Source organism: Cucumis sativus, chromosome 6 (genome assembly GCF_000004075.3).
Source record: "Cucumis sativus cultivar 9930 chromosome 6, Cucumber_9930_V3, whole genome shotgun sequence".
In the NCBI taxonomy this organism is placed as follows: Eukaryota; Viridiplantae; Streptophyta; class Magnoliopsida; order Cucurbitales; family Cucurbitaceae; genus Cucumis; species Cucumis sativus.
The window spans coordinates 13,092,672-13,120,425 of record NC_026660.2 but is presented as its reverse complement, the minus strand read 5'-3'; the positions used below and the strand labels follow the sequence as shown (position 1 = coordinate 13,120,425).

At 35.0% G+C, this 27,754-nt stretch overlaps 2 protein-coding genes across 3 annotated transcripts; one reads left to right on the top strand and one right to left on the bottom strand.

Moving 5' to 3' along the window:
• Nucleotides 1-5,300: 5,300 nt before the first annotated feature.
• LOC105435822 (pentatricopeptide repeat-containing protein At5g19020, mitochondrial) lies at nucleotides 5,301-7,711 on the top strand. The gene has a single exon (XM_011658902.2). It carries the CDS (start codon nucleotides 5,438-5,440, stop codon nucleotides 7,547-7,549), a length of 2,112 nt encoding a protein of 703 aa, XP_011657204.1. The 5' UTR covers nucleotides 5,301-5,437; the 3' UTR covers nucleotides 7,550-7,711.
• A 332-nt stretch (nucleotides 7,712-8,043) lies between these two features.
• On the bottom strand, nucleotides 8,044-25,954 carry LOC101216833 (mediator of RNA polymerase II transcription subunit 33A). Of its 2 annotated transcripts, none has more exons than XM_011658904.2 (12): nucleotides 25,519-25,954; nucleotides 24,607-24,717; nucleotides 23,354-23,701; nucleotides 22,806-23,125; nucleotides 22,613-22,704; nucleotides 21,723-22,083; nucleotides 15,618-15,831; nucleotides 13,902-14,016; nucleotides 13,592-13,753; nucleotides 10,322-10,979; nucleotides 9,782-9,988; nucleotides 8,044-9,440 (listed from the first exon to the last, which is right to left on the bottom strand). In XM_011658904.2, exons 1-12 carry the CDS (start codon nucleotides 25,791-25,793, stop codon nucleotides 8,323-8,325), a joined length of 3,981 nt encoding a protein of 1,326 aa, XP_011657206.1. In that variant the 5' UTR covers nucleotides 25,794-25,954; the 3' UTR covers nucleotides 8,044-8,322. The 2 variants fall into 2 exon arrangements, with proteins under 2 accessions (XP_011657206.1, XP_011657207.1); XM_011658905.2 differs by having other exon boundaries at nucleotides 15,618-15,828.
• Nucleotides 25,955-27,754: the final 1,800 nt, after the last annotated feature.

Below are 27,754 nucleotides of genomic sequence, written 5' to 3'. Positions count from 1 at the left end.
TTTTAATGTGTAGAATCTTTTTAATTCATTAGTTAAATCGAAAAGAAACACTAGTTTTGAGGATTAAAAGGTGTATTTCAACCTTTAAAAAACGTTAGTATATGGATAGAAACTCTTTATCTACAATCTATTGTATCTCAAGCTTCCATTTCCTCTCTCTTCTACTTCATTAAGTTGTCCCCGTCTTTACTCTTCTTACATTGTATATAAGAAGGAAGAGAAATTGAGTTACTTATGAGCCTTTGGATTTAAAAGTCATAAGTTAGTAGTTGAATGTGAATTAATATGCTTTAATTTAATACACAAAAGGAGACATTTCCATTGAGTTGTATTCCAATTGGTACCTTCAAAGGATGAAAGTGTTTAGGTCATAGATAACAATAAAGGAAAGAGAGCGAATGAAATGAGGTATTAGGTTTTCATATGCTTATACTATTAATTAAAGCATTTTCTAGACTTTTTTGAAGTTAAGGTTATATCCAACTTTACAAAGTTTTGGCAATATTTTTAACGAGGTACTGAAAATGTCATTTGTAAGCCACTAACGATGGTAACTTTTAACCATATTATTACTTTCTCAATTGTGGTCCATCATTGATATAGACCACACAAGTATATAGGTGAGTCTATCAATGATATAAGTCTATTTTTTATAAATCTTTTATATATTTGTAAATTTTTTTAAATATCATTATACACCTAGTTTTTAATACTAAAATTGCTATTTGTTTTAATAACCATTTTTGTTTTTATTTTTATTTTTTCAAGAAAACTTAAGCATTTGTTTAATGTTATTTTTCTTGTTTCTTTTTAGCAAGCAACGATTTGAAAAAAATTATTATAGCTAATACATGTTATATTTGGGTATATTTAACATGAAAATGCAAATTATCCTATCAAATCTTCCTCTAGGATACCAAGTATAAAGAAGCAATGCTTGATGAGAAATTGGTCGAACTCATAAACTTTAGGTACACCTTGGTATGCACAACTTATTATTTGTACTTGTAACCATCCTATTGTTCAATCATATCTCTACGCTTAGATGTATTATGACTCATCATATGCCGTAATATCATATTTCAATGTTTAAATTAGTATAGGGAGTATATAGTTCAAATTAGCACACGTCAAACTTAAGCTCTTCTTTCCTGTGGTTATATGGAACTGCAACAATGTCAAGATTGTTTTTTGCGCTCAAGGTTGCAGTCTACTTAATTACTTTTCAATTGAGATGTATTTATCAGTCGCCTAAAATTTGAGTTTTTAACTTTACACATTACACTATCAAACTTTATAGTCCACTTTTTTCTTATGGGCTTGTCATAAGAAAAGATCGAGGAAAGTCATGAACTTGTGTATATTGAAAAGGGGTCTTTAAATCATATAGCCTAAATTCTTATATGATATTACATGAAAAACCCAAATTACCAATTTCTATTATTTAATTGATTTATAATAAATATCTAAATGAAAAATATAGTCGTAAACGGTTTTGGAAAGAAGTTGGCTCAAATTAATTTAATACAAATATCTAAATGGAAAAAATCATGAGATATGGTTTTTGAAAGAAGTGGAAAACTTTTCATGCTTTCCTTCTACGAAAACGGTTGTTTACTTCTTCCAACGTGTATTACGGTTTTTACTTCGAAATTTTAGAGAGTTCGAAGGTGAAGAAAAAGACATTCGACGACCGACAAATACAAAACTTCTCGAACATAATTTATTTAAAAATTTCGAAGTTAGTATTGTATATATTCAACACATATGAAACATTAGGTATATTTTAGATATTCAATTAAATAGGCAATCAAATGAAAATGTAGTTTTGAATGTGATACATTTTAGGGTTTATTGAGATTTCGACGGTGAAGAAGAGAGTTTCGATGGCTGACAAATATAAAACTTATCCGACAGAATCTAGCTAGAAATTTTGTGCTTAATATTATATATATTCAAAACATATGAAACATTTGATATATTAGGTATATTTTTGATTATATTGAAAACATATGAAACATTTTGTATATTAGGTATATTTTAAATGTTCAATTAAATAGGCAAACAAACGAAAATCTAGTTTTGAATGTGATACATTCTAGAGTTTATTGAGAATTCAACGTTGAATAAGAACTACATTTTGGCCATCCTATCAAAAATAATAGAACTATATGTCAGTATATAGTATTATTGTATATAATATGAGGTATATATATACTAAAACATAGAACATAACTATTATAGATTGTGGATATATTAAAGTATAATGTAATCAAATACATTTATAAAAGAAAAATATGTATGTATGATCATGTCGTTTACTACTGTTTTAGTAATATTTACTATATAAACAAAAAATTTAAACACAACTTCTCTGTAGGAATTATGTATAAGGTATTATTGTATAATATGAGATATATATACTAAATAACATATATAAATTCGATGTATATTTTATTAGTGAAAAGTTCTTATATCAATTATTTTATGTACTTTAATTAAATATTCATATCTTACGTAGTAAATAATACGTTATATTTGAAATAATATTGATTATGTATTAAAGTTGTTTATGTTTATAGGAACATGAATGAGAAATAATTATGATGAGTATATGTAATATATGCCAATAAAACATTAGTTGTTTTCTAGTATATGTAATATTGAGAAAAACTGAATTATAATGTAGAAACTTTGAGGAAAGAATTAAAGATCTAGAGAATTGTATAAAAAAAAAGAAATATTCAGTAACATATATGTAAAAAATATAATACATGTTAAATGTAGTAAGAAAAACACAGAAAATATTAAAAAAAAATGTATATGTATTATTGAATATATGTAATAGTATATATGTAACAAATCACAAAACATAAATGATAAAGAATGAATATGTAATCTGTGTATATATTGGTATATATACGCACTAAAAAAAGTCACAGAATATGAAAAAGAGTATGTGTATGTATTATTGAATATAAGTAGTAGTGTATATGTTACAAATCACATAACATAAATTTATTATTCAGTGGTATATAATATACGAATGACAAGACATTTAATAAAATTTATATGTCGAACATGACAGGAAAATGAACTGAACAATAAAATATTAAACAAAATAGGAAAAACATGATCAAAATATATATTACGAAACGGAAAAAGAAAGAACAAATTTTTGAAGAAAAAAAATTATGCTACGAAACGAAAGAAGAAAGAATAGATATGTCATATTATACCTAAAATGAAATTTCAAAATAAACTAAAGAACCAAATTGAAGAACGATATTGATAACAGCGAAATTGATGAAAAAAAGATATGTCATATTATACCTAAAATGAAATTTCAAAATAAACTAAAGAACCAAATTGAAGAACGATATTGATAACAGAGAAATTGATGAAAAAACTATCGAAATTGAATTATGAAGAAGAAGAAATCCTCGTCGACGCCGAAATTTTTATCTTAAAATGTTCAAGGGTGATGCAAATAATAATATAATGTTATTTTTAATCATTAAACAATTTTATATTAAAAAATATTTCATTTTATATTGAATTAATAAAATATTTTTAATAAATTTATACCTTAATTAATCGGCCAAATAAAGAAGTTGTCACTTACCTAATTAATTTAGTATAATACAAATAAGGAAATCATTTGAACTTAATTTTAAAAATTATGTATAATTAATAATTATTATAAAGTTATAAATGTCCTAAAAATTTAGGAAAACCTAATAAAAAAATAAACCATAATTTATGACAATTGTGAAAATTCCTATAAAATGATTTAGGAAAGTATGACTGTAAAAAGAATAGAAAAATTGTATTGGGTGACACAATACAAGTATCATTTAACAATATTGGCACTAAACTTTTTAATTTTGCAAATATAGCAACTTTCTAATTTTTGTTGATATTTTATATTTTAATCTTTTCATTATTCCAAAAATGCCCATCTCTAAATCTCCATTTTTTTTTCTTTTATTTTCTCTTCCTCTCAGTGGTCTTCTCTGTCATTCCTTCAATCTCCACCATTCTTGGTTTCTCTTCTTCGCTATGTCACTTCTCCTCGTCTTCTTCTCCCTCTTCTCCATCGTTCTTGTTCACGTATGTATTTCTTCATATATTCTTTTTTAAAGTCCTAATATTCTTTCATATATTTTGGTATCCAAAATTGGCAAAGGACTTTGATCGTCATCTTTTTTCTTTTTTCTTCTGTGAATCGATCATCATATTTTTTCTTTTTTCTTCTGTGAATCGATCATCATCTATTCGAAATTAAGACTATGATTGGTTCTTCCTCATTTCTTTTATTTGTTCCTCATATTTTTTTACCAAACGGGGATTTGCAAAGCTTTGTTTTATTTATTTATGTTTGGTTCCATTTTTTTTTTATAAATTTGTATCAGTTTTTTATATCAGTGTATTAGTTAACTAATATACTTACTACGTATTTTTCATTTTTTCAAAATTGTTGCAACTCATTGTATATGGTTAAGCTTGCATTAATTATTTTTCACATGGTCAATGGATGAGCGACACTGCTATGTGGATTACAAAACAAATTGTGTTTTGTTTAATGGAGTGATATCATCATTTGATTTTTTTTTTTTTGTGAACTTGATACGTACCGAAATTCAGGTTGAAACATGTATAAAACTTTCAGTTTTATTGTCTATAAGTAGTAATGGTGCTCATCACGTTCTAATTGTTGAAAATAAATATGTGACTTAGTATTAAATTTGTCCGAGTGTATCGGTGGAGTATAAAATGTTTATCACTAGTGTATCAAAACTTATAGAGTGTATGAACAAATCATAGTAAATGTATCAACAATACAACAAACTTATTACACTAAATGCATCAATGTATTTAATTGATTGAGTATATCAAACCAATGGTGTTATTCAATTCATTGAGTGTATCAACAAACATAACGAATATATAAAAAACGCATCAAGTGTATCAACAACATATCAAATGATGCGTGAAAATGTTTACAATTCTAGATGGTAGGTTTGTAGTTTTGTATTTTCAAATGTGGGTTGTGATTGGATTTTGTCATTTTTACAAATCCAAAAATGGTATGTATGGGCCTAATTTCTAAAACTAATTTTGCTATATTTGCAAGAGATTGAAAGTAATATATACATTTTGCTTTCATCTGTCTTAGAAACATTTTTAGAAACACTTTTAACGAGCTAACTCTAGTTAAAATTCTTTTCTGTTCTCTAGTTGAAAGGTGAGTAAAAGATGTGATTGACCAAAATAATGTTCTTATAATTGGGGTTTGAGAAAATCAAAGGGAACTTTTCAGTGAATCGATCATAGTTGAGGTATTGCTAAAACCCCTTTTAACCACACATTATAAATTTCATGGGGACGAGAATTTAAACACAACTTGTTGAGTAAACTCAGATGATTTCGTCTCATGGTCGTTTCTTCGATACCCAAATTCTTCCCTCGACCTATTGCGATTCCTCTCTCGTTTCCTCCTCCCCTTTATCTCAAATGGGTCTCCACCTTCTCCACAATCGAATCTTCTCCACGCCCTCTCCAGAATCTTTCCTCATTCCTCAATGGCAGACCCTCAAGCAGCTCCTTGGATTGCGAGCTCTCCGTGGTCTCAGCCTTGAAGTACTGCGCCTCCAGTTCAGCCATTTCTTCAGGGCAACAAATCCATGCCATCGTTCTCAAATATGGGTTTAATTCGAATACTTTCATCCTTAATAGCTTGATCAATATGTATGTTAAATGTGGACTTCTTTCCAGTGCCAGATTGCTGTTTGATTCGTGTTCTGTCTTGGATTCTGTTTCTTGTAACATTATGATGTCTGGGTATGTAAAACTTCGCCAATTGGAGAACGCACGCCAGTTGTTCGCCAAAATGCCTGAAAGAGGCTGCGTCTCTTACACCACTATGATTTTGGGTTTGGCACAGAATGATTGTTGGGGAGAAGCAATTGAGGTTTTTAAGGATATGAGGTCTGCAGGTGTAGCCCCAAATGAAGTGACAATGGCAAGTGTTATGTCAGCATGTTCACATATTGGTGGTATTTGGAATTGCCGGATGCTCCATGCACTGGTAATAAAGTTACATTTTTTTGGTCTTGTTCTTATTTCGACAAATTTGTTGCACATGTATTGTGTTTTTTCAAGTTTAAAGGATACTAAGAGATTATTCAATGAGATGCCAGTGCGTAATACTGTTTCATGGAATGTGATGTTAAAAGGGTATGTAAAATCAGGTCTTGTTGATCAAGCAAGAGAGTTGTTTGAGAGGATTCCAGAAAGAGATGTATTTTCTTGGGCTATAATGATTGATGGGTTTGTGCAAATGAAACGGTTAAGGAAAGCTTTGTTATTGTATTCTGCAATGAGAAAAAGTGATTTGCATCCCAATGAAGTGTTGATCGTTGATTTGCTTTCTGCTTGTGGGCAATCAGTTTCAATTGAGGAAGGCAGGCAGTTCCATTCTTTGATAGTTAAAAATGGTTTTGTTTGTTTTGATTTCATACAAGCAACTATTATTAGTTTCTATGCAGCTTGTAGAAGGATTGATCTTGCTTATTTGCAATATCAGATGAGTGATAAGAGTCATCTCACGTCTTCAAATGTCATGATTGTGGGCTTCACAAAGAACGGAATGATTGATCAAGCAAGACAAATATTTGATATGATGCCTGAAAAAGATGTTTTTTCGTGGAGCACCATGATTTCTGGTTATGCACAAAATGAGTTGCCTGATGTGGCTTTAGACCTTTTCCATGGAATGATTGATAGTAAAGTCGAGCCTAACGAGATCACCATGGTTAGTGTTTTCTCTGCGATTGCAGCTTTAGGTAAACTACCAGAAGGAAGATGGGCCCATGAGTATGTTTGCAACAAAGTCATTCCTCTTAATGATAATTTGAGTGCTGCAATCATTGACATGTATGCCAAATGTGGAAGTATCGACACTGCCTTAGATGTGTTCCGTCAGATCAAAGACAAGACCTCTACGGTCTCGCCATGGAATGCCATCATATGTGGATTGGCGATGCATGGGCATGCAAATCTATCTCTTGAAATATTTTCCAACTTGCAAAGACGGAGTATCAAGCTCAATTCGATTACATTTCTCGGGGTTCTCAGTGCTTGTTGCCATGCTGGATTAGTCGAGGTCGGGGAGAGATATTTCTGGAGCATGAAGACTCAACATGGTGTAGAACCAAACATTAAGCATTATGGATGTCTAGTGGATCTGTTAGGCAGGGTTGGGCGATTAAGGGAAGCAGAGGAAATTGTAAGAACCATGCCAATGAAGGCAGATGTTGTCATATGGGGCACATTATTGGCCTCAAGTAGAACACACGGGGAAGTCGAAATAGGTGAAAGAGCTGCAGAGAATTTGGCTAGATTGCAACCGTCTCACGGGCCAGGTCGTGTCCTCCTATCTAACTTATACGCTGATGCAGGGTTGTGGGAAGATGCAGCCTTGGTTAGAAGAGCAATACAAAGTCAAAGGATGATAAGATCGCCTGGGTACAGTGGTGTTGTATGAAGAGTTATATAGAAGGAAAACCATATGGAAAATTTTGGTCATTTAACTCTTTTTAAGTTATAATGCATTTGTTTATAACACCTATCTCTTTGCATTTACATTCAAAATATAACTGAATTTATTTTCTGTGATAATTTTCAGCTTTTATCAATTCTTCTGCAATTACCCATATATGGATAAGTTGTTTACCTGATTTTGAAATTTTGCTAGATTTTGGAATTAGCTCTCTTCTTGAAAAAGAATACTTTCCCCTGCCCCTGCCCCAAATTCATATTTGGTTAAAATATCATTTTTTTTTTTATACGTTTGTTCAATTTTGGTATATTTTTTTCTTACAAATTTTTTAATTCTCTTCAATTTTGGTCAATCCTTGTTGAGTTTTTTTCTCTTACAAATTTTTATATTTTGAATTTTGTTCGATTTTGATCAATCCTAATTTTACTGTTGAGTTTTTCTTAAATAAAATTAGTTATCAATATCACTTTAACCATAAATTTAAAATTGAAGAGGCCTAAATAATATTTATGAAATATATATATCCAAAATGTAGCAATATACATTTGTTAGATTAAGTAGTTCTCGATGGAAAAACTTATTACAAAATTCTCTATTGATATGGCTCTGTAACTAACTCACAACCCTATACTTCAATAATTAAAGCTGGTGGTTACACGACTGACCTTAGTATACAACAAAGCTATATAGTACAAACTAATTCTAACTATAAAAACCGACCTAAAAGAATACCCCAAAAAAATGGATATAAATAAAACTTAAAACTCACTTTCAATAATCAGTTCAGCAGCTGCACCTATGGCACCAACTCCACCAAGTCCAAGCAATGCAAGAGCAAGCTCTTCTTCATTCCATTGCCTTAGTCCACTACTCAAACGTTTTAATACTTCTACATCTACATCTAAAACCCAGCTGGGCGTGCAACCGACCATTAGGCTAACAAAACCAGTCACGTAGGCACGCCAAGTGGCCCAATCACATCCGAGCGATATCTTTCCATCAAGGGCACTTGCAAGAAACTCCATGTGGACACCAAGGATTTTAGGACGTCGTTTTGATGCAGATGATGAAGAATCAGTTCCCCAAGCAAAAGCTCCACATAACACTGCAAAGTAAGCTAATGCATATCCACCAAGCATTGAAACTATCCCTTCTGAACATTTCTCTTGCTCGGACCGGTGAACCGAAATGAACCAAGAAGGCAATGTTTCTTTTATCACAGATTGAACTAGGACTAAACCACCTGACAGCCATACTAACGAAGCTCCAAGGGAAGCTGCAAGCTTTACTTGAGTCATTGCTGAAGATAGTGAAATCTGACCGTATCTTTTTGCATTATTGGTTGTCTTCAGTTTCCCTGATTTGTCTTTTCCAGCACCATTACAGGCTATCTCTCTCACAGAATCCATCAGAAGAGAGAGAATCTCTTCAACTAATAGAGCGACGTCTCTAATTGATCGGTAGACACGTAAAAAAAGAATACCTGGAGCAACAGGAGAAATACCACCACAGAAATGAGATCCAAATCCATGGCCAAGAAGAGCTCCTACACCGCCATTACTTGAAAGAGGATTGGCAGTCAGCCCCAGGGTGGCGGTGAAGCAGCTTTTGAGCAGCTGAACCACAGCATCGCAGTTCTGAAGGAAGACTGTACGAGATGCTGAAAAGACGAGGAAATCACTCCAACGTTTGGCTTTTTGAGTCCACAAGGAGGCAACAATTGGCATGCATGGCCATGGGCAACCAGCTGCGAGAGACTCCAAAGCTGGGCCAGCCAAATTGAGGAAACGTTGGGATGCTCTGTCAATTTTGTAGGTTATAGTAAGACTTACAAAGGCAGCTAAGGGCAGAGGAAGTGTAGCTGGAGAGCTTCCCCCTACAAGAATCACAGATAGAAAAGTCATCTCTAACCCACTTATTTATTGATTGATAGAATTATGCACGAGACTAATTATATTTTTCTTTTCGATTTGAATTTTTTATATTGATTGATCTTTTAATGGAGGGAGGGTCTAAATTTCATACAATTCTGCCAATGAAATAGAACCTAGGGTGATTACAAACAATATGAGGCCCCTAACTCATCACTTGAAAAGTCAAAGATAATCCATGTGAATGTTTTGTTGTTGGCTTTTGGTTTCCTTTGAAAATGATCTAGAAAATACATAATCAAACTCAAACTTTAATATAATTTTACAGTGATGACAATAACCAAACCTGCAGCCAGGCTAGGGACATCAACCCCAGTAGCAGCTAGGATTTTTTTGATCTGCTCTTCAACATTAGAAAGATTTTCTGCTGGGCTTGGCCAATCGGTTCCATTCATATAAACAGGTTTCCATAATCCCCGAGTTACTTCGGCAGAAAAGTAGCTCACTATGGTTGCTAAAGATGCTGGTAGAAAATCAGCTAGATCTTTGAGTCCTGGAAGGATTACACAAAAAGAAATTAATGATTTGGTGTGAAGTCTGGTCATTTCAAACATGGGTATGGGCATGATTATGAGCGCAACTTAGATAAACCTTTTCTTTATTCAAATTCACTACATAAGTACACAACTTGGGAGAAATCCTAAGTTCATACAAGCCTCAACCAAATGTATCATGTAGCAGCTTAGAACTCTGCCGTGATTGCAGATAACAGTAACTTTAACTTTAAAATTAAGAACATAAAAAAGAATATAAAAAGATATTACAAACTCAATCATGAACAAGAGATGCAGAAATGGTGAAGTTTGTTCAACGTATTTATACTAACCTGTAGCCAACTCGCGAGGAGAAAGCTTTCCATGAGCACAGGCTGTTAGAGCAGCATCAATCACAAAAGGAACAGCTTCCATTATATCCCAGGCAGGCAATTTAGGTCTTAAAGAAGGATCTTCATTTCCAGCCCCAGAAGAACTACTGCTTCCAGAAGTAACCGAAGTTAATGGTTGGCTCCCCCCATTAATTCTCCGGAACATCATGTTAAGCAGTCCATCAACAGTCTGATGAACTGGGTTGCCATGAACATGACCAGAGAGGGTTGATGCTATACATGCTTGATGCTGCCGATACCAGACTTTCAATTTAGGAAATGAGTCTACAAATATTGGTTGAGGGGAAGAGGAACTTGCTACTGCTGAAAGTCTCATTTTATTGCGATCTTTGTGGACATTTCCAGATACCAGATGGGAATTTCTCACTAAGAGTAAATATTCTGGAGTAAGTTGGGATCCAACCGTAGGTGCATCACCCACACCATGGTCTAGAGGAGGATGGTTAAATCTCCAAAGCTTTAAGAGAAGAGTAAACGCATTTGAAAACACAGCATGAGCAGAGATTTCTTCCCCAGTTGATAACGTCCAATTGAGATTTGGCACACATGAGCCAAAAACCTCGCAGATTGGCATCAGTGAACATGCAAGCTGTGGAACCTGGAACAGAAATCAATGAAGGCATAATGAAATTGATTGCTGGAGGCTGGAATCTCATTTTGAAAAAAAAAATTGATAAACAAAACAAAACAACATATAAATTTAATTTTAAAAGATAAATAAGAAATAAATAGAGGAAGAAGAAGAAGAGGGGAGAGACATGAACATTGTTTATGGATTTGAAATCTCCACGTCAAAACTTTACTTGACTCAATAACTATTCAACTCAATTGATATGAATACTTCGATCAGATTTAGCATTTGATAATCAGTCATTGGATAGTGATTTGTGCATCTGAACTAAATTTTATATTGTGCGATCTTTCTGTTGGGTATACTTCCCTACACTCAGTAAAACCCAACAATATATAGGACAGAAAAGAGCAACAGAGCTTTGATATACCTGTATTGATGATAGAAGAGGACACAAAGCCTATTACAATACTAAAGGAAGAAACAAGTACTCAACAATAAGAGAACATAAAAGAAGATAACCGGGAAATAAAGGGGTAACAAAACCATCACATTCGAGAGAGCTGGTGGTCCTCTCCTCAAAAGCTCCTTTCAGCCTTTACCAAAAATATCCTACCTCCACTGATTTCCATGCTAACTCTCGCAGTCCCCTCACTGATCCTCCTCAATAACGTCCCTGTTTGATATTGTCTTCTATGAATATCCTCTTTTACCCCTCCTTTTATATGTAAACAATGTTGGGGGTTTAACACTTTCCCCACAAAATAATTAATATCCATTTTATTGAGAACATGAAATAAACAAAAAGGAGGTGAGATCTCTGACTCTATCCAAAAATGATTGAAAGCAGCCGTATCTTAATTTTCTTAATCATCAAACAGTACCTCCTTATCAGCAACTCACCGTAAACCTGGAGTTGTTCTCAATCAACTGTCCAAAACCAAGGAATTTTAACACCACACCTCCGAACTAATCAGAATCCATGAACCTTTTCTCTCTCCAAAATGATTGAAAAGATCTCAATGAGTTTCTTTGCAGGCTAAGGAACTTATAAGAGACCTGATTGGTATTGACAAAGAAGACTTATTCTTTAAAAAAAAACTAGACAAAACAAAAAAGGGAAGATAGGAAAATCAGGTAGTATTTAGCAAGAAACAGCAAATTGTGGATTTCGTTCATAGTTTCATCAATTAATTGGTGGCTGGTTAAAAGAGAGCCAAGAAGAGAGGTTGGACGTCACGACAGATTTAGAGAAGGCAGACAACATGGTGAATTTGGAGCTTGACATTCCAGTATAAGAAGAAATAAAGGTTCAGGAAAAAGTGTGGACTCACTGGATCTCCATGTGCATCTCAAATGTTAAATTTTCAATCTTATAAAAAGTGTGAACCATCAGTGGACACAGTGGCTAATGAAGGCGATATAAATAATAAAAGACTCTGAGAGAATAGTTCAATACTCGCCGAGCCCAGTAGCGTGGAATTGTTAACCATAGCAAAGGGGTAAACAAGGAAAAGTTGGAGGGGTCTACTAGAGAGAGAGATTGTCCAATTAAATTACAACCTTCCTTCTCCCCCTTAGAAAATAATAGGTTCAACACTCTACAAGTATCATTGATAACCAAATGTAATATGGTAGTGTGGTTGTCTCCTAAGAATAACGGAAGTGTGAGCAAGCTGACTCTAACACTTACATATATATATATATATATATATATATATATATATATATATATATATATTTAGAGAAAGAGAGAGAAAGGAATGAATTCTTCTGGCTAGATTTAGAAAAGGCATACCCAACATGGTGGATTTGGAATTTCTCTTGGCAGCATAAGAAATGAGAGATTTAGGAAAAGAATGTGGATTCATTGGATTTTCAGATGCATCTCAAAATCTAAATTCTTAATTTTCACCAATGGTATACCCAGAGGAGAAAAATAACTACCTGTACACTTGTGAGTACATGCAATCCCTAGTTCTCTATTTTGAAGGCAGGGAGTGGGGAGAAGATTGGTTTGCGGGATGGTCACTAGAATGCACTACTGCTAGGTAAATAAATCCCAGAGGTGGCACCGTGAATTGTTGGGATGAGGAACCATCTGAGATATCCCACGAAGGAACTTACAGATTTGAGATTGAGGAATGGCTTTTGCAGTGGACCTCTTTACAAAATTATTCATCCGATAAACCAGAGATAGTGTTAAAGGTGGACTCTTAAATTGTCTGGGCTTGTACCAGAAGTTCACTGCCAAGCTCTTGGTTCTGAAGGAGATCATTCTCAAGGCCATCTGCAATTCCTGAGGACTTTATGGTGCAAAGTTTATTTGGGAGGCCATTCTTTTTCCTTCTTCCTCTTGTTAACCTACAAATATCTTTCCTCGCAAATTTCTTTCTGTATAGGCTAGTCAAAGGGCCTTTCTGTAACACCTCTTGTTTTCTGGATCTCTTTTCTAATTGTTTATATCAATAAAACCATTTCTTACAAAGAAAAATAAAGAAATAAATACTTAATACACCTTAATAACAGGAAGAACCTCAACTTTCCCAGAAACAAGTACATCAAAGTAAATGGTTCTAATTAAACCGATAACAGAATAGTGTCTCAATATAAATATCAGGCAGCAATGAAGAACATACCAAACCATGTAGAGAAAAAATCTGAACACAATCAATAGATGCTATTCCAACAATAAGCACATTCAGCATTGGAGCATAGCCTATCAAATGACTTTCACATCCAGAGTAATCCGTGGGAACTGGAGGAGAAAGTAACCTAGTAATATAATGGACAGTGTGTTCCTGCATGGAAGTAGATCGTACCACCATTAAATATAACTGTCTGGCTCAAACAGGAGTGAAACAAAGCTAACTTCTTTAGAAAAATATGTGAGGAGACTCCAAAAAAAGGTACTTTTTACTTTATGTCATATCATCTTTGAATGTTCACCTGAATATTCCAGCCTCGGATCAAGGAGGCCCCACAAAGAATGGTTGCTGCAGATATCTTCTCTTCATCTGATCCTTTTACTGCTATCTCAAATATTTTCTCCAGTTCTGCTAAGCTTCCATCAAACCCATGAGCTTAAAATTCAGACCTTTTGATAAATTTACAAAAAAAAAAAAAAGAAAAAGCATCTGATATACCTGACTTCATGAAATGAAAGGAAATAAAAAAGGGAACAACTCAAGAACAGGCCATAAGTAAACAAGAAGAGCTAATCTAAAGGTCATCCATATTTGATCAAATCAATATATGATGTACTCTCTATAAGATTACTTGGTCAAATTATATGTTGAACATTCTTCGATCTCAATCCTACTATGTCTGGGGCATGGCCACAAGAAGCAGGTAAATTGGATTACGGAGGACTAATGCTATCATGCTGAGTGTAGGCGTAGATGGGTGCTTTGGATTGGGAGGAACATAGATTTTTTTAAGAACGCTAGGAACAAATTAAGAGGCGATCTTGCCTTCATTCTCATTTAGAACACTCATCCTTACAGGGTGGATCAAAGACCAGCCCATGGGCCAGGGAAGAACCAATCCCGATTGAGCTATGGGCCCATGAGGCAGAGAGAAAGGCCAAGCTGAGGAGTGAGAACGACCAGTGGAAAAGAACATAGCCTCACACCTCCAAGTTGGGTGTTCAAACCCAGGTCATCCCACTTTTCCACGATTTCAGCCAACACACTGTATAGCACTACCCCCTGACACAGGTGATAGAGAACACATAAATAAAGGGAATAATTTCTCCAATGAGATATGCGACCATTACCATTAATCTATTACTACTTCAATCCAATATTGAGTTAGGCATTAGAATGTGTTGGGCATACCACCAGAATGGTTCAAGTGATCAAAAAATGCAGGTACCAAGTTGACGAATTGATTCTTTGAGCCAACGTGGCCCATGATTGCAAAGTCATGTCCACGCATTTGTGCTCATTTTATAAATATTCGTAATAGTCGTTTTAATATTTTGACCATTCAAGGCTGTTTGGTTGTTTGAGTGAGTGATACCTTGCTTATGTGTCTTCTTTGATGTGTTTTGCATTTCTTGTTTTGGGACAAACCTATAAGCACAGCAACAATGAGGTTTCTCACACTTATTCATATCAAAACGCTTGAGAAGTAATTAAAAAGATTGTGCCCAGGGGAGTAGGAAAATTCCATTTGCTGGATAACCAATATTGGTCTAATTAATAAAGACTATAGAAGTACTTAATGGGTAATCAACCATCATGGGTTAGCCTAGTGGTAGAAAATGAGACATAATCTCAATAACTAACTAAGAGGTCATAGAAATCTATGGTGGCCACCTACCTAGGAATTAATTTTTTAGGAGTTTCCTTGACACCCAAATGTTGTAGGATCAGGCGGATTGTCCCGTAAGATTAGTCGAGATGTACGTAAGCTGGCCCGAACATGGATATAAAAAACAAGTACTTTATGGTTAATCTTCCCAAAATAAATTATATAAGTTATATAATCATTTGATTTTGGTGGAGTCTTCCTTCACAACGAGGAAACCAGCACAAACATCGAATGAAAAACCTGATGGCATTACATGTCTTTTAATGTGAACTTTCAAACTTCCAATTGTCCAAACAGAAAAAGAAAAAACCAAAAGGACCAAAAGTAGGTTCATTCGAGTGTGTATACCTTGAAGCAGGAGTTGAAGTTAACACATTTATCATTATATGATTAAGCAGAGCCCCCTTCATGAAAGCTGACCAGCCAGGTGCCTGAGGTGGTATACTTTGAGGCATTTGGCTAATGCAACCGTTCACATAGCCTCGCCAATAATATGCAGATGTATCCAGGAGATTTCTAGCAATGCAAGCCTCAACAATCAAATGACGCATATTTCCAGCTGCTAAGGACACAAAATAAAATTATGTTAAGCAGACCCAGGCTGCTAGCTTTTCCTTTAAAGAACAAATACTCAGTATGCTGAGAAATACTGATAGAACACTGATATAGTGTTTCTATTTATTGATATTTGCAACGGAATTACAATCTCAAAGCAGTAAAAGAAAATATAAAGAACCCTAACCCCTTGCCCTTCCTCTCTTTCAAGGAATATTGCAGCCTTAATTCTTCACCCTTCTCCCTCCCAACAGACCCCTATTTATACTCCATACCCAACTCCTATTCATACTCTAACTAACTTTCTCTCTCCATAACAAACTCCTACTTATGCTCTATTATGGAGCATCTACTAACAATATTAAAACTATGCTCTATTATTTTATTATGGAGCATCTACTAACAATATTAAAACTAAGGCTATTCTCCCTAGCACGTGCGATTAACCTTGCTTCTTCTTCCTTCTACTGTACTGGTGTATAATTGGGGGTCTATCATTACATTCCCTTTCCAAATGCACCTTGTCCTCAAGGTGAAAATTCGGAAATTTCTTCTGAAATTCTTCATACTCCTCCCAAGATGCATCCTGAGGTGGTAGCCCTTGCCATTTAATCAGCACCTCCCACATTCCTTCCTTGTTCTTCGAATACCCATATATCTCCTCCGGAATAGCCAACCACTCATAGTTTTCATTTAAACAGGCCATTTCTTCTGGTTTCAACATGGTGTGATTTCCCACCATCTTTCTAAGTTGCGAGACATGAAAGACTGGGTGAATACATGACGATTCCGGTAGTTGGAGCTTGTATGCTACCAGTCCTATTCGTTCTGTAACTTCAAATGGCCCAAAAAACTTTGGGGACAGTTTCTCATTCTTTTTCTTACGCAAGGAAGATTGCCTGTATGGCCTAATTTTTAAAAACACCATGTCACCAACCTTGTATTCCACATCTCTTCTCTTCAAATCTGCAGTCTTTTTCATTTTATCTTGAGCCACTCGAAGGTGTTCCTTCAATACTTCCAAGACTTCATCCCTTGCCTTGAGTTGTTCATCTAACAGGAAGTTAGATGTGCTTTGATCCCCATAGTATAATAACGGAGGGGGTGTGCGACCGTATACAGCCTGAAAAGGAGTGATTCCCAATGACCGGTGGAAGGTGGTATTGTACCAATACTCCGCCCAGTGTAGCCATTTTGCCCATTCCTTCGGTTTCTCACTACAGAAACATCTTAAATATGTTTCCACGCTCCTGTTGACCACTTCTGTCTGACCATCTGTTTGTGGGTGATATGCCGTGCTTCTATTTAATTTAGTGCCAGCCAATTTGAACATTCCTTTCCAAAAACTGCTCACAAATACCTTATCTCTATCCGATACGATGGATTTAGGAAATCCGTGTAGACGCACAATTTCTTTAACAAATATTTCTGCTACAGTTTTCGCTGTGAAAGGATGTTTGAGGGCAAGGAAATGACCATATTTGCTGAACCTATCGACCACTACAAATATAGTTTCAAAGCCACATGATTTCGGCAACCCCTCAATGAAGTCCATTGAGATATCACTCCAAATGTTGGTGGGAACTTCCAATGGCAGTAATAGCCCAGCCGGGGTTAAAGCCAAGGATTTATTCTTCTGACAAATAAGACATTCATCACAGTACCTTTTGATGTCAGTTTTCATTCCGGCCCAATATAACTCTCCAGTAATTCTCTTATAAGTTCTTAGAAAACCAGAATGTCCACCTATCACAGAATCATGGTAAGTATACAGTATGGCTGGAATCAAAGCTGATGACTGAGATAACACCAACCTGTCCTTGTACCTTAGCATTCCGTGTCTGATAGAAAATTTTCCTTCAGTATTCTCCTCCCCTGATTGTAGTTCATCCCATACTTTGCGAAGTCTGATATCTTCTTCCACTTCCTTCTTGACTACTAATAAGTCTATTAATGCTGGTGCCGTTAAGCTACTGAGTTGAACCGCTGGAGGTACACGGGATAGGGCGTCAGCGGCTTTATTCTCTAGTCCTGGTTTGTATTGTACTTCAAAAGAGTATCCCAATAGCTTGGCTACCCACTTTTGGTACTGTGGTTGAATTACTCTCTGCTCTAGTAAAAACTTCAATGATTTCTGGTCAGTCCTTACTATGAACGGTTTCCCAAGTAAATACGGTCTCCATCTCTGTACAGCCATGACTACGGCCATTAATTCTCTTTCATAGACTGGCTTTACTCTGTCCCTTACTGCCAAGGTGTGGCTGAAGTAGGCAATCGGTTTCTTGGCTTGCATTAACACAGCTCCTATGCCATACCCCGATGCATCCGTTTCCAATTCAAAGGTGCTACTGAAATCTGGCAATGCTAAGACTGGTAGGGTCATCATCGCTTGTTGCAGCCTTTGAAAAGCTTCTTCTGAATCGTCAGTCCAATTGAACCCTCCTTTCTTCACTAACTGAGTTAAAGGAGCTGCCATTGATCCATAATGTTGGACGAACTTTCGGTAATATCCTGTCAAGCCCAGGAACCCGCGAACTTCTCTTATATTTGTAGGTGTAGGCCATTCTTTAATTGCTCTTATCTTTTCCGGATCGACCTCAACTCCTTGAGCTGATATGATGTGGCCTAGGTAATCCACGCGTTCTTGTGCAAAGCTACACTTCTTTCGATTAGCATAGAGTTCGTTTCTTCTTAGGATTTCCAGTGCTAGTCCAAGATGCGTGAGATGTACCTCTAAGTTTTTGCTATAGATCAAAATATCATCGAAGAACACCAATATGAACTTCCTTAGATATGGCTTAAATACCGTGTTCATCAAAGATTGGAAAGTTGAGGGGGCATTAGTTAATCCGAAGGGCATGACTAAGAACTCATAATGTCCTTCGTGTGTACGGAATGCTGTCTTTTCGATATCTCCACTTGCCATCCTAATTTGATGGTACCCAGCTTTCAAGTCAATCTTTGAAAACCATCTAGCTCCATTCAACTCGTCGAATAACTCCTCAATAACTGGAATGGGAAACTTATCGGGTATAGTCACGCTGTTTAAGACTCTATAATCTACGCAGAATCTCCAGCTTCCATCCTTCTTCCGTACTAACAGAACCGGGCTGGAATATGGGCTATTACTTGGGCGAATAACCCCTGAACTCAGCATCTCTTCCACCAATCTCTCCATCTCTGCCTTTTGTTGGTATCCATAGCGATACGGCCTCACATTTACCGGGTCAGTTCCTTGTTTCAAATAGATATGATGCTCAATACTTCTTCGTGGAGGTAGAGTCTCCGACCATGTAAAAACATCTTCGAATTTCTTCAGAACATCTGAAACTGCCTCGTCCACCGCTAGTACTTCCTCAATTCCATTATCTTCTGGGGGCTCATACATTGTCTCCATTGCTCTGCACTCAATTAAGAATCCTTGGTCAGAATCCCTCCATGACTTAATCATATTCTTGAGGCCAACCATGGCTTTGGTTAAGCTGGGGTCTCCTTTGATTTTCACCTTCTTCCCATTGTGTAGAAAAGTCATGGTCAAGTTTTTCCAATCCACTTCCGTCACGCCCAATGAATACAACCACTGCATTCCTAGTACTCCATCTACTCCTCCCAACTCAAGTGGTAAGAAGTTTGCTTCCACTTTCCATCCCTCCAGTTCTAGCTCGATGCCTTCACAAATTCCTTTCCCCTTCACAGCTGCACCCGAGCCCAAAATCACTCCATAGTGTGAAGTAGTCTTTGTCGGTAAACTCAGTTCCTGCACCACCTTATCCGAGATGAAGTTATGGGTTGCTCCACAATCTATTAGGATAATTACTTCTCTATCCTTAATCTTTCCCCTCACCTTCATCGTTCCGGGATTCGTCAGCCCAACCACTGAATTTATGGAAAGTTCAACGATAGCCTGATCTTCTGGATTTATCTCGACACAGTTCAATTCTGTCTCATCCCATTCCGCTTCCTCCACAATTTCATATTCCTCATCCTCCTTCACCACATACATTCTTAGTTCCCTTTGCTCCCTTCCTTTACATCGGTGTCCATGAAAGTACTTTTCATTACAGCGAAAGCAAAGTCCCTTCTCTTTTCGGGCTTGAAATTCTGCATCGGGTAGTCTCTTCGTCGGGCCTTCTTTCTTAACTTCTCCAGCCGCTGTTCTTAATGTCACCGTCCGTATTGGAAATATGGTATTTCCTTTGTCCTCACTGTGGTTCATTGCTGCACTACTCCTGATGATTGAAGAGTTTGGAGGGGGGTATTTACCCTTGGCATAGCCGTTTAGGTTCGCCTCCTTGCGAATGATCTCCCGGTTCTCCACGAGTTGAGCTGCGTGCATCATCTCGGCCAAACCAACCGGTTTACAAAAAACTACCTTCTTGAATTTGTCTCTCTCATTCGCACCCTCTTCGTCCTCAGTCCTCCTCTCCTTTGTTTCGTTCTCACCTCTCCTACTTGTCGAACTCTCTCCTTCATTACTTTTTCTGCCTCCAGTTTCTTGTGCGCCGTAGTCTGCCAACTTCTCACTGGTTGTCGTCCGTTCTTTCGCAATGGAATCCATGAGTATCATCAGCATTTGATGCGTCTTTTCAGTTTGATGACTGATCGCTGTTAAGCTTTCTTCGATCGCTGGAATTTTACTCACTTCTTTCTTTATCAGCAACATTTCCTGATCGTAAGCTTCCATTCTCTCTTCTGATCGCGTGTTAACCATGGTTTTCTCCTTGCCCAGATTCGACAGGCTCTGATACCAATTTGATAGAACACTGATATAGTGTTTCTATTTATTGATATTTGCAACGGAATTACAATCTCAAAGCAGTAAAAGAAAATATAAAGAACCCTAACCCCTTGCCCTTCCTCTCTTTCAAGGAATATTGCAGCCTTAATTCTTCACCCTTCTCCCTCCCAACAGACCCCTATTTATACTCCATACCCAACTCCTATTCATACTCTAACTAACTTTCTCTCTCCATAACAAACTCCTACTTATGCTCTATTATGGAGCATCTACTAACAATATTAAAACTATGCTCTATTATTTTATTATGGAGCATCTACTAACAATATTAAAACTAAGGCTATTCTCCCTAGCACGTGCGATTAACCTTGCTTCTTCTTCCTTCTACTGTACTGGTGTATAATTGGGGGTCTATCAAATACATTTTTCATTTCATTGAATAATGAAATAGAGGAAACACCCCATATACCAATAGGCAGACTACAACAAACATTTTCATTTGGAGACTAAATAAGACAAAATGGGTAAAAACCACCCACTTTATACTGAGAAAATACATATTTTTTAGGAAATAGAAGTGTCAAAGAATATAATAGCGTCTGTGTCTGGCAATAAATAAAGGCTGGAAATAAACAACGCATTCTAAAGAATATAAATGTCATGTGTGCTTACAGTGCCTTGCATTCTCTTACCCTGCAATTTCTTGTGTACTGTCAATTGGATATGCAAATGAATTAAATCTGAAACTTAAATCCTATCGTACTAAAATATCAAACATCAACTCTTTCAGTATAATGATCAGATGTACCAATTATTATTCCGTTTACAAGCCAAAACATCCCATCATATGAGAGTTAAGCATAAATTCACAAAAAGACAGTTTGAGGGGGGCAAAACTTTTACAAAGTGCATGACCAGGCATCATCTACCCTGAACGGGTCCTGGAACACCAGTGTTCTATTTTATTATATTGGTTTTGGTACCATGTGTCAGTGGATTCCATAATTTTTGTAATTAATACTTGTGAAGGAGAGATAATACTCGCAAGTTCATTCGCATGTCCTTCTTAAAATATGCATTATTATATTGGTTTTGGTACCAATTGCCAGTGGATTTGCAATTATTACAATTAATGCTTATCAAGAAGATATAATACTCACAAGAGTTCATTGGCATGTCTTTCATATTAATGCATTCAAAATATGCATTATTAACACTGATTCCAGATATAAACATCATTGCTTTGGCAGCCGCCTGATTGCATGCAGAGATAACATCCTGAGGAGGAGTCAGCAAGCTCTGATATTCCCCCAATATCTGTAGGCTAGAAATTAGTTCATTACGACACTTGCCAGGGGTCTTTTTTTCTTTCCAGTGATGGGAAGCAACATACTCTGTTTCATCAATTGTCGCAATTTCCTCTTCCTCAATCAGATCAGCAATCACAAGGACTGTGATACACAATAGAAGGCATAGACGAGTGTCTATTCGAGGCACAGGCCCCTCGATGGGATCCCTTTCCTTTTCAACATTTTGCAAAAAGAAGATATCAAACCACTTTGACATAAATCTTATTAATGAAGTAAACAGATATAAATATCAAAAGAGGACAATAAATTAATGTATTCTGGAATTATGATAAATGAAAAAGGCAATCAAGTAACACAACATAAAAATTAAATAAATAATAAGGCAGATGTATTGACATACCTTTGGTTAAAACTACATGATCTCCCTAAATTTGATATGTTTCATCAAATATTTTGATTTATTATTTATAGACAAGAATGTTAAACCAAATAGACCAGAAAACTATAGCGATTCAAAATTCCATAACTGACACAAGTTTCTAATCTACAACCCCACATTTGTCTAATTAAAATGAATCATAATTGACTTGGGATTTACTAACACAGAACAGGTATTTGTGTAGAGTGCTTTATGAGTTCTAGCAAACTACAGTAAAATAGATGTGCCCTTTCACACAAGAGTATTTTACATACATATAAAGAAACTATAGATAATCTATCGAGGCCAAAAGAATTCTAACCCTTTGAACAAGACGAAGAGATGCTATCCAGAGACCCAAGAAGGTATCATGCCAACTAGTTCCATTTACTGCCTTAAGGGTTTTGACCAAACCTGAAAGAAATAAAGATGGAGTTCAGTTTCATGTAGAAACTGATAGAATCTGTCCATATAAGTAGAAATAATAGAAAACTAAGGATAGAAATTAGTTGTACTGGTAATCTTTTCAATAGCACTAGTTGCTTCTACTTGATATCCATCCATTGCATCTTCTAGAACTAGATCAAGAGGAAGCCAGAGTGCAGAATAACGAGTTCTATGACACAAACTAGCAGAAGCTGCTGGAGATCCAAAAGCTCTAATTGGATGGAATTTCTGCTTTGAATTTTGTTTAAATTCTTGAGAGAAGATAGTCCAAGTATCTGCCGTGAACTGCAGAAAAATCTCCGAGTCCAGAGATTTTGAGTTTCTCAATACTGAAGAATTTTCTCCCAGCAACTGGAGTCGCTGAATGAGATCTGCCCAATTCGAAGGCCTGGAAATTTGTAAGAAGAAGAAGGTTGAAGAAAACAATGATATAAAAGATAAGATAGCCATTAATCTTTTCCTCAAGTAATTTTTACTAAACATAGATTTAATCATATGAATAGCAAAATCATGGTTAGTTAAGTTGAACAGCACAGTTCATCATTTAATTTAGTCATATCGTTCTACTTCGAACTCACAAAGAAAAGCTAAATTTTTTAGTTGATAGATGAATTACATATTCCTGCAAGCCAAGTGAAGAATCCTTGAAGTAACCGTATCTTCAAGAAATTTCCCAATTATCTCAATTGTCAGTTCAATGTTTACATTCCGCAATCTCTCACGTTGTTCAGTCCATTTATCATCATAACCATTGTGTCCATCTAGTTCCATTTCCGGAGATTTTGCCGGCCATTTGGATTTCTCTTCCATAATAAGTTCCAATAACCCTTCATCAGCAAGTGTTGCATCAAGCAACTGCCAGACAATTGAAAATATAAACTCAACCACAAGGGTCCCAGGATCATTTGCTGGCAAATTGAATGTCTCAGAAAGACAAAGAACAGCATCAACAGAGGCCATGACCCTATAAAAGAGGGAGTATTATTAAAGATGTATGCATGACAATAAGAAGCAAAATCACAACTAAAAACGATCAATTCTCTCTCAAATGCTGCATAGAATAGATTAATCCTCAAAAATTGAAGCCATGGTATCAATAGATAAAACACTATTCAGTAAACCCCTTGATCTGTAGAATCATGATTTTATGATTCACTAATCTTCCAGAGTAAAAAATGGAGTAAAGATATGTTGCAAAATTTGGCATAAAGCATCAACAATGTAAGAAGCATTAAGCAGTATATATATGAATCCATTGACCTGGGCAGAAAGCATTAGAAATCTTTGGGATTAAACTTAAGCAACCCCAAAAATCTATTCATCTCATATACTGATATTTTCATTTTGAAACTTTTTCTTTTCTTTTTAGAATTCTCCTAGATGCAAATGCCAACTAATAGGGGAAAAGATTGCATGGATATAAGATGGACTAGCAAGCATCTATTACCCTATGAAGTACAAAACTAGGCACTGTGCTACCATTTGTGAAGTCGTGGTCAAGAAGCTTAACAAAATATAGAGCTCCATAATGGAAAAATATGAAAAGCAGGATAAAAAAATAAAAAATCAACAATTCTAAGTTTCCAAAGGGAAGAGAAATACAAAATAGAACATATCAGAGAGTCAAGAGGATTGTCAAGGTACAGAAAAGTTAGTAAAACACAACCATTACAATCTCTATGTCAGCATCTCACACCTAATTTTGTTTTAGGGAAAAAAATAAGAGAGAAACCATTAACCAAAACTCTCCCTGAGTTCCACAGTTTCACAAAACGATCAAGTGCATTATTCAACATAAACAATAAAAACAGCAGCAAGATTGAAGTCACAGGCTTGAACTTCGTTATTCTTCTCAATCATAAAACTAACTCTTTGTATTTGAGTCCATGGATATGAGATTTCAGTTTAAAAGCATGTCTTCGAAGGAGTTCCAGATAGAGCCTATATGCTACTGGCTGGAATTGTCTTCTTGAAATGACTCTGTAGAAAGAAGCAATAACAATTATCAACAATGGTTCCTATTGATAATAACTTCACAAATGAAGGTGAAACAAACTAAATTCAGAACAGATCCAAGTAGCAATTAATATACAGGAAAACCTGCAAATCAATCATCAAATTCTACAGCTAAACCCCAGATCAAAGAACACCACACACACACACAAAATGCCACTCTCGACTGAAATGCATGATGTATCAAATACATCAAACAGATGGAATATCCAGCAGGAAATTCATCCAAATCCTGGTTGGAATCCAGTTGGATAAATCTTAGCAAACAAAAACTATTCTTGAACAAAAATGTATTATACTATTTATACTATGCATAAACACCAAAACCTAACTACTGCCCTTTAGGTACACAAAAGAAATTAATAAATTCATGATCAGCGAATTCCAATTCAACTCATAACTTCAGAAGTTCGATCGAAAAACGAAAATAAACAGCACATAGGATCACGTAAGCACAATTCAGGCCAAAAGTAACAAGCAATTGTGCACAGATGATCATTAAAACCCGAGCTCCAAACCACCGCAGGCATCGTAAAAGAGAAGAATCTCCAAAATTTCTTCACAGTTAAGAAAAATTCCATCAAACAAACTCCATATTCATCCTATCAACCAAGATTCACACTCAACTCAAAAACCAACATCCAAAGAACACGACTTTTCCGTCAAATAAAAAACTCGTCCCGAAACCCATACATCAAAATACAAACACATGCACAAAAACAAAAAAACAAAAAAAAAAGTAAGAGCAACAAACAAACGAGAAGGAACCTGGTTGTGAGTAAAGCAAGAACAAGAATAGGAGGTACAATATTCAAAATCAACGCCTTCTCAAGAAACTTCCATGAAACAGGCTCATTGTTATCCCAACAAATGTGCGAAACCAGGAGATTAGCAAGCTCAACTGACGGCAAAACGACTCCCGCCGAGTTTAAATTTGAAGAGAGCTGAATGGCCCAAAGAAGAGGATCAACTCCCTTTTGTTGAGCCACCTTGGTTAGCTCAGTAACTCTGTCCCACAGATTGTTTTGAACAGATACCGCCATTTTCGAGCCAGATTGAACCGATTTGTTTGGCCAATTGCTGGTGGTAAAGTGCTGAGGGAAGAACACAGGATGGAAAGAATTAAAAAAATAAAGAAAACTAGAGAGAGAAAAGGAAAGTTTGAGAAACAGTGCTTTTGGCTTTGGATCGCCAATTATATAATTATTTAGATTCTCTTCAAATTATTTACTTTTTGCAATTTTACAATGAATATATATATATATATATATATATTCAGAGGGTAGGAACGTAATTTTCACATCTCAATTTAACCTTTGCCATTTTCCATCTTCTTTTTTCGTGTCATATAGTTGCAATTACACCTCTTTATTGTGTGTTTTATGCAAGGGACGAGTTCTAGATTATTTTAATTTGATTATATAGTTAGGGTTTTTTTTATAGATTATTTTTATTTGTATTATAATAGTCTCTATTGTATTTGGTGGGTAAACTATTTTAGTTTAATAAAAAAAATAGTAAACGATATAGTACATAATAAAAAAATTATGTCAAATAATAAATAATATTACAAATTGTGAGTTTGAAATAATGTTTAGTTTTAGGTAATTGGAAACTTTATTTAATATAGCAAGATGTGGTTATTATAATCCTAAATAATCTTTGTCTCAAATGACACGTGTGTTTGTGCTACAACTATTTTATTTAGATGGACTAATTAGACAACTACAATTATTTAGATCGAGTAATTAGAAAGCAAAAAATATTACATCATTTTAAGTAATTACAATCTAACTGAGACAATCATGTCATTTTTTATTTATACCATTGGTGTTAAATATCAAAATTAAAAAATAGCATGGGTTTAAATACACAATAACCCCTTTGCCTTTTTTAAATTTTGTAAATTCTTTATATTAAAATCAACTATAAATTTAAAAGAGAAAAAGCGTTGGAAAAGAAAAAAAGTGAACAACAACTATATTTTTTAAAAAGACAAACTAAAATTAATGGCATTTTTAAATGTAGTAAAATAATTAAAATATTTATAAATTATAATAACCTTTTGGATTATATTAGTGATAGGAATTTCATTGTCTATCAATGTCATAAATAGAAGAATAACAGTATCTTTGGGATGTTCACGGTTCGGTTTAGTTTCAAGTTAAAATCGCACCGAACTACAAAATGTAAAAAACAAAACTTATATGAAATTGAATTGAACCACAAGTTTGTGTTAAATCGAATCAAAATCGAACTGCGTATGTTGTTCGGTTTTGGCTCGTTTAAATTTTGGAGAATTGTAGGCCACCAAAGCATCGAGTTTGATCAAATTTGCCTTTTTGTTTAAAATTTTGGACAATCTCAGGCCAACAAAGCACCAACTTCTATAAATTTTTCCTCTATTTTAGATCTCAATAGATCTCTGGTCAACATATTTAACCGGAAACAAAACTTTTATGAACATTTATTATTTATTTTTTAAAATGAAGCGATTCGATTCGATTTTATAATCGATTTGAAACATTAAACTGAACCGAACCGCATAATAAACAGTTTCAACATAACACAAACCACATTGAACGACGTGCAATCGGTTTCAATTCGGTTTGATTCAACAAATATTTTATGTATACTTGTATCAATGTTTATTATCGATAAAATATAAATTTTTGTTATATTTTATAGATATTTTTGTCAAATTTATCATTTTTACTATTCTCGTGCCGGAAACCAAGTGGTTAAAGCACTCAAATTATATCCATTTAAATTTAGAATGTGTTTCTATCAAAAAAAAAAATCAATAATACATTTTTTTTAAATTTACGTATTTATATACATAAATTTCTCAAAATTGGTTCCAATCATTTTCTTCCAAATAAATTACTTTTAAAATTTATTTTTCATAAATACATTTTATTTAAAATTATCAAACACCTTTTTAAAAATAATTTATTTTATATTTAAACACGTTAAAGATAATTTAAACTTTGTCAATTAATTA